At 41.0% G+C, this 8,057-nt stretch overlaps 1 protein-coding gene across 1 annotated transcript; it reads left to right on the forward strand.

The window, feature by feature from the left end:
- The first annotated feature begins 4,285 nt into the window (after positions 1–4,285).
- LOC106414597 (bZIP transcription factor 30-like) lies at positions 4,286–6,704 on the forward strand. The gene is made up of 4 exons (XM_013855223.3): positions 4,286–5,675; positions 5,762–5,894; positions 5,980–6,064; positions 6,389–6,704. Exons 1-4 carry the CDS (start codon positions 4,945–4,947, stop codon positions 6,547–6,549), a joined length of 1,110 nt encoding a protein of 369 aa, XP_013710677.1. The 5' UTR covers positions 4,286–4,944; the 3' UTR covers positions 6,550–6,704.
- The last annotated feature ends 1,353 nt before the right edge of the window (positions 6,705–8,057 follow it).

Consider the following 8,057-nt stretch of genomic DNA (forward strand, 5'->3'; position numbering starts at 1 on the left):
GATTCGCTCATCTATTGAAGCAAGAGTTCGATCTACTGTTACATTTATTTCTGATTCTCACAAGTTGTGGGAAAATCTCAAGAAGCAATTCTCTGTTGGTAACAAAGTCCGTATTCATTATCTTAAAGAACAGCTAGCGTCATGTAAACAGGAAGGTCAGTCGGTGATTGATTACTTCGGACGTTTAGCAAAGATTTGGGAAGAGCTTGATATGTACAAGCCTCTACCGGCTTGCAGCTGCAGTGCCGCTGCAGAGTATGAAAAGGAGAAAGAAGAAGAAAAGGTTCATCAGTTTGTCATGGGCTTGGATGAAGCTCGTTTTGGTGGTATTTGTCAAAGTATTATTGCGAGTGATACTTCAATGGATCTTGGTGAAGCTTATGCGAAAGTAGTTCGAGAAGAACAGAGACTCAACTCCACCAAGGAACGTGAAGCTCAGCATACTGCCGTTGGCTTTTCGACCAAGAAAGATCAATCTGAACAGATCAATTCAACTCAGTCTCAACGTGTCAATCAATGCTCACACTGTGGACGTCGTGGTCACGACAAAGCAAACTGTTGGCAGTTAATAGGTTTTCCAGACTGGTGGGAAGAAAGGTCAACAACGAGAGGTGAAAACAGAGGTCCTCAAAGGGGACGTGGTCGTGGGTCAAGCTCTGATCGCAACAAAAATTCTGCTTCACAAGCCAACAATGCTCACGCAACCACATCAAATTCTTCATCATTCTCACCTTTTACAGAAGATCAATGGAAAGCTCTTACTCAGATGATCAATGAAAGATCTAAATCATCGTCTGAGCGTTTGTCCGGTAAGCATGGTGATCTAATCCTAGACACTGGGGCTTCTCATCACATGACAAGCGATGTGTCTTTACTCAAACATGTTACGAGTATCACGCATTTTCCAGTAGGATTTGCGGATGGCAACAAAACTTATGCTACTCATGTTGGAGTGTTTCCATTATCAAATAACATAACGCTCACTGGAGTGTTATTTGTTCCTCATCTCAACTGCTTTCTCATTGCTGTGTCCAAACTATTGCGTCAGACAAACTGCTTTGCACTACTGACGGATACTATATTTGTTTTACAGGATCGTTTCACGAGGACGCTGATTGGAGCAGGTGAAGAACGAGATGGGGTTTACTTCTTCAAAGATGTCATGGCAGCTAGAGTTCGTGTGATTGATTCAGTGGTTAGTTCGGTTGATCAGTTACGTTGGCACCAGAGGCTAGGACATCCGGCGTTTTCTGTTTTAAATACATTACCTTTCAGTTCGGTTTTGAATAAAGATGCTGCTCTGAGTCCTTGTGACACATGTTTTAGAGCTAAGCAAACTAGAGAAATTTTTTATGAGAGTTTGAATAAAACGAAAGAGTGTTTTGAGCTTATTCATTGTGACGTATGGGGTCCATATCGTACAAAAGCATCGTCGGGATCAGTTTATTTTCTCACCATTGTTGATGATTACTCAAGAACAGTATGGACATACTTGTTACTTGAAAAGTCAGAAGTTCGTATGGTTCTACAAAATTTTCTTGCAATGACGTCTAAACAGTTTAACAAAGAGGTCAAGGTGGTTAGGAGTGATAATGAAACAGAGTTTATGTGTCTCTCTCAGTTTTTTCGAGAAAAAGGTGTCCTGCATCAAACGTCTTGCGTGGCGACGCCTCAACAGAATGGTCGAGTAGAAAGAAAACATAGGCATATTTTAAATGTGGCGAGAGCTTTGTTATTTCAAGCAAACTTGCCGGTCAAGTTTTGGGGCGAAGCAATCATGACTGCGTCTCATCTAATAAATAGAACTCCAACTGCTGTTCTGCAACAAAAGAGTCCGTACGAGGTTCTCTTTGATAAGAAACCGACATATGAGCATCTCCGTGTCTTTGGGAGTTTATGTTATGCTCATCTCAGATCACGAGATAAAGATAAGTTTGGTCCTCGGAGTTGTCGCTGTGTTTTTGTGGGATATCCAGCCACTCAAAAAGGTTGGAAGGTATATGATCTTGATACAAAAGAGTTCTTTGTCTCAAGAGATGTTGTGTTTCATGAAAGTGAGTTTCCTTTTCTTAAAGTTGAAGTTATTTCATCGCCATCTGGCTCTCCAACACGTATGCAACAGTCCGCTACTGATGATGATTGGGAGATCATAATGGAACCGATGTTACCAGAAAGGGGGAGTTTGAATCCTGCTTCTACGGTCACAGACCAGACTTCCCAAGAACCCGATGAATCCTCTCTGGAACCCATTGTTCAACCTCTATCTACAGAAAGTGAGCCGATAGCATCAGTTCAGGATCATTTGCTTACTCAAGCTCCAGTTATTGATGAGACAGCTACTGAACCTGCAGTAGAAGTGTTAGGTCGTGGTCAACGATCAAGAGTTCCATCTACAAAACTTCATGACTATGTAACATACAACGCGGCTTGTCTTAAAGAAACCCCTCTCGTTCGCACCAGCTCTATGTCAACGTCCTCTGACTCAATCCAAGGTATGACACCCTATCCTCTAGATAAATATGTTTCTGATCTGAATTTTTCTAGCTCCCATCAAGTGTTTTTAGCAGCAGTCACTGCGGGTGTGGAACCTAAACACTATAGGGATGCCATAAAAGAGAAAGTCTGGAGAGACTCTATGAAATTAGAGATCAAAGCACATGAGGATAGTGGAACTTGGGATATTGCAACGCTTCCGCCTGGTAAAACTGCGATTAACTGTATGTGGATCTACCGCATCAAATATCACGCTAATGGTGAAATAGAGCGTCATAAATCCCGGCTTGTTGGCTGTGGAAATACTCAGAAAGAAGGAGATGATTTTACAGAAACCTTTGCACCTGTTATTAAGATGTGCACGGTTCGTAGTCTACTATGTCTTGCGGCTGCGAAGGGATGGGAGCTTCACCAAATGGATGTGCACAATGCCTTTCTCCATGGTGATCTTCAAGAGGAGGTTTACATGAGACTTCCTCCAGGTTTCTCTCATTCTGACCCACGCAAAGTGTGTCGCCTCAGGAAGTCTATTTATGGTTTAAAACAGGCACCACGCTGCTGGTTCAGCAAGCTGTCATCGGCTTTGATCAAGTTTGGTTTCATACAGTCTTACTCTGATTATTCCTTGTTCACATATACTAAAGACAACAAGGAGGTTCGTGTCTTGGTGTACGTTGATGATTTAGTATTGGCAAGCAATGATCTAGTCTTGCTCACAAAGTTCAAAGATTATTTAAGTAAGTGTTTCAAGATGAAGGATCTTGGCAAACTCAAATATTTTTTGGGTATTGAAGTGGCTCGGTCCGATGAAGGGGTATTCATTTCACAGCGCAAATACACTTTAGACATCATTGCTGATACAGGGCTTCTAGGTGCCAAACCTGTGTCAATTCCACTCGAGCAGAATAATCACTTGGCTTCAGACGATGGTCCATTGTTATCTGAGCCAAAGAAGTATCGTCGTCTTGTCGGGAGACTTGTGTATCTATCTGTTACGCGTCCAGAGCTTTGTTATCCCATTCATCTGTTGTCTCAGTTCATGCAGAAACCTTGTCTTGCTCACTGGAATGCTGCATTACGGGTTGTGCGTTTTCTCAAAGGATGTCCGGGTCAGGGCATCCTATTGCGCGCCGATAGTAGCCTTCGTCTGTCTGTGTTTGTTGATGCAGACTGGAGCTCGTGTCCTACAACAAGAAGGTCTCTTAGTGCGTACGTGGTGCTTCTTGGAGGCTGTCCAATTAACTGGAAAACCAAGAAACAAGATACAGTGTCACATTCCTCTGCTGAAGCAGAATATCGATCCATGGCTAATGCTGTCAAAGAACTCAAGTGGATCGTCCCGTTGTTGTCGGATCTAGGTATTGATGTCTCACTACCAATTTCGTTCTACTGTGACAGTAAAGCTGCTATATATATTGCAGCCAATCCTGTTTTTCATGAACGCACGAAGCATATAGAGCGTGATTGTCATAGTGTGAGAGACGCGCTCAAGGCTGGTCTTATCTCTACAGAACATGTTCGAACTAAAGATCAAATAGCAGATATTCTCACCAAAGCTTTGGGTCGTTCTCAGTTTGAATTCTTGTCATCCAAGTTGGGTGTTCAAGACCTCCACACTCCAACTTGAGAGGGAGTATTAGGGAATCCTAGAGTAATTAGGATTACCTGTATATGTTAGTTAGATAAACATAGAATATATTCGGATAAGGCCTTTGTTAAGCCGACATTAGCTTTGTATAAATAGCGTTGTATGTTCCTCTTATCAATCGAAGTCAACAGTTTACAATATCTCTCTACTTTACACGAACAATTATGGTTTCGAATGAAGAGATCATCCATGGGAAGTTGAGAGAGGGTGTAGGTTCAAGGCTAGGATTGAAGTCAAAAAGTCCTTTTTCTTTTTCTTTTTCTTTTTCTTTTTCTTTTAAGTTGTTTTCATGAGTTGTATGGTCAGAGTCATGTTGAGTAATAAAAAAAAAAATCTATCTTCATTCAGTATGTAAGAAAAAAATGACTTGTAATGGTGTTTGAGTAAGATTTTGTTGTTTTTTAATATATTAATAAAATAATATTTAAAATTAAAAAAAAAAACATAAAAGCTCTTTTCTCGGGTGTTCCTTTTTCCGACAAAGTGTAAGTCAAACGTTTCAAGAGTCAAGTCTTTTGTGGTTTTCTTCCTTTCTGTATTTGATTGATATGGTCAGAACAAAAAACAGAAAGAAAGAACAAGAGAGATTCGCATTCCATTTTTCAGTGGTTGCAGGTCAAAATTTGTTTCTTCTTCGATTAGGAAACTCAGTCACAGCGCGTTGATCTTTGCGATTGCTCTATGAAGAAAGAGTGTATATATTTACAGGATCTTCACCGCTATTCACCACCATCCTCTAAAACCTTCCAACTCCTTAGAGTTTTCTTCTTTCTGAAGCTTCGTTTTAAAGTGTTACAGATAAGATGCAGAGACCTAACTCTTCCTCTTCTTCTTTGAATCCTTCTCCCATCCGCTTCCCAGTTCCTTTCACCGGAAATAGAGTCGGAGCTCCTCCTCCTCCTCCCATCCCACCGACCTTTCAACCCAAACACTCCTTGCCGGCGGCGGCCGTGGAGGGCGCCGGATTCACTCCTTCTCTGCCTCCGTCGCCCTTCACCATGTATCACTCTACTTCGAGGGTGGTGGCAGGCGGCAGCGGGAATCTACCGCCGAGAAAGACGTCTCATAGGCGTTCCAATAGCGATCACACATTTGTGTTTAGCTCCATGAGCCCTTCCAAGTCTTTGGAAAGACCAGTCTCCGGCTGCGGGGAGGTTTCAGATTGGTCTAAGTTGGTCAAGGAGGAAGAGCGCAGAACGTTGTCAGAGGGCTACGACGATGCTTTAAGGGCGTATATGAGACTTGATAAAATTGATGCGGGGAGCAGTAGAGGGAGGACGAGGAAGATGACGAACGGTGGAAGCACCAGTGGTGACTTTGAAGGTGAGAGCAATGTGAAGAGGAGAGCCGGCGGAGACATTGCTCCCACCAGTAGACACTACCGGAGTGTTTCCGTGGACAGTTGCTGTTTCCGTGAAGGTGCTTATAGTGTCGGATTTGGAAAGTATGAGTTTAGTGCAGCTGACATGAAAAAGATCGCCGCAGATGAGAAACTTGCTGGGATTGTTATGGCTGACCCTAAGCGTGTTAAAAGGTAGTGGTGTGACATTTTTGATTCATCCCCTTGGTTCTTTTTGTGACGTGAGTGTTTTTAAAAAAAAGAAACTATTTTGTTATTAGGATGTTGGCGAACCGCGCGTCTGCTGCACGTTCAAAGGACCGGGAGACGAAATACATAGCGCAGTTAGAACACAAGGTGCAGACTCTTCAGATTGAGACCACTACTTTATCAGCTCACCTCACGCATTTGCAGGTCAGATACCACAAACTGTCAATGTCTTTTGAATTAAGTCGGTAGGTAGTAGTAGTCTTTATCTTGTTTTCTTTTTGTGGTTCAGAGAGATAATATGGGGTTGCAGAACCAGAACAGTGAGCTCAAGTTTCGTCTTCAATCTATGGAGCAACAGACACAACTCCGCAATGGTAATATTATGTCAAAACTCTTCATTCTATATAGGAGAGTAGCTTTACCTGTTGGTTTTGTATTCGAACTCGTTACCGCCAAGTCAGTGTGTGTGTCATGTCCTTGGCTGAATTTTTATCGTTTTGTTTCTTTCCATCGACGATATTCTTCTACCGTCAGAACTTTCCTTATTTAGAAAAACTTTTTTTTTCCATATATGAGTTAGTTTTTTACTGCAAGATGATTGCATGTAGTGATCCTTGTCTATATTTCTTAGTTCTCACTAGACAAGTGACGTTTTGTTTTTTTTCTTTCTTTAGAACTCATATCCTTTTCTTTTGCAGCTCTGTCTGAGAAACTGACTGAAGAAGTCCAGCGATTGAGACTGGTGATTGGTGTGCCGAACCGCAGCGAATCCAACATATCAAACGCGTCACTAACTCCGGAGATGTTTCAGCAGCAGCTTAGGATCAGCCAGTTACAGCATCCGCATTACAATGAATAGTATAACCAACTTGTGTGATCCGCAGTTTCTTCATGTATGATAACTTATCTTCATATGTGCAGTCTGTTTCTTTTTTTCCGAATATTTATACAAAACATTATAAAGAGTTTGCCCCGGTAATTTTGATCATATATCCTGAAAAATTTACATATATTACATATGGTGATAAAATGAAGGCTCCTGCTTCTGGACAGAGTGAACTTCTGTCGTTTTGGTCATACTGCAGTTTGGATTTGAACTATTCATTTAAAACATCGTCTTCTCTCAAACAATTTGGCTTCCCCTTTTTAAAGTGTTTAACAACAGAATCAAAGGTGTTTGAAATCGTAACTCTTTGGTGATGATGAACTAACAGCAGACCTTTATATTTTCTTTGATAGATTATCTAAATTGTTATTGATACCTAAGCCAACACTACACTCATACATGGTTAAAGTTTCTTTGAATTAATTTTTGTCTACTGGTTCCTAACCCACACTTCTACCGAATTAGGCAAACGGAACTCAAAAGCTCCTCATGATAATGTTCTTCATATCCTCCTCTGCCATCACTGACTCTTTTCCTATTGGTGATGTATTTATATGTTTAAACCAAAAAAAAATAAAGGAAACTCGTAACTCATGTAATGTGAGAAAACTAGTGAATGGATCCAGCTCCAAGGTTGCAATCAAATATCTTCCATCTCATAGACAACAAAGGGAAGACAAGGGTCTATGTACACAACGTGAAACTAAAAAATTAAACATCCTCAGGGCTTATGCTGCTTCTCTATGTCACACACATCTGCAGGGTTGTGATCTGACACACGCCACCACATAAACAACAACAAAATATAAGAACCAATAAGAACCAGAAACTTCCTACTATTACTGAAGTTGGAGGTTGTGATTACCTATTAGATGATGAACTAACATCAAAGTTGTCCGGAACATCATGGCCCAATGGTAAAGACGGACTCCTTCCTGCACCCAGGTTGCGAGTTCGAATCCTGCCGGAGGGAACTACCTTATGATGTCTCTGGACACCCCACACGGATATGGGTCCATGCTTTAGGGCCCATTTGAATACCCGGAGAGAGGGTCTATCCGTGGGCTGCACCTCCCCTTGGGGATTAGTCTGGGCTTCTCCATGGGCCTGGGATACCCCCAAGTTAATCAAAAAAAAAAAAAAAAAAAAAAACATCAAAGTTTTATAGCATTTCCAACGTGTATTTTTAAATAGAGTAACTCCATAATAAAATTGGATTTGACTCTAACCCTAATCCATTTTGGAATGAAAAATAAAGTAGGTTGGAGCATTTCTTATTCTAACTTTATTTTGAAGTGGAAAATGAAATGAGGTTAGAGATGATCTTATTTTTTTTTAAAGATTATTAAATTGCTAGTGATACCTAAGCTAACACACTCATTCGTATCTAAATTTTCTTGAATTAATTTTTTTCTTCATCTAGAGTTTCATCTAGAGTGTTATGTTTTAATTGGGTTTCGAGCTAGATTTGAGATATCCAA

The sequence above is a fragment of the Brassica napus genome, chromosome C8, assembly GCF_020379485.1.
Source record: "Brassica napus cultivar Da-Ae chromosome C8, Da-Ae, whole genome shotgun sequence".
Lineage (NCBI taxonomy): Eukaryota > Viridiplantae > Streptophyta > Magnoliopsida > Brassicales > Brassicaceae > Brassica > Brassica napus.

Excerpts from the sequence above, each read along its gene's own strand:
- LOC106414597 (XM_013855223.3), top strand. The coding sequence starts at position 4,945 with ATGCAGAGACCTAACTCTTCCTCTTCTTCTTTGAATCCTTCTCCCATC. Across the intron at positions 5,676-5,761 it reads GACCCTAAGCGTGTTAAAAG|GATGTTGGCGAACCGCGCGT; the intron begins GTAGTGGTGTGA and ends TTTTGTTATTAG. Across the intron at positions 5,895-5,979 it reads CTCACCTCACGCATTTGCAG|AGAGATAATATGGGGTTGCA; the intron begins GTCAGATACCAC and ends TTTGTGGTTCAG.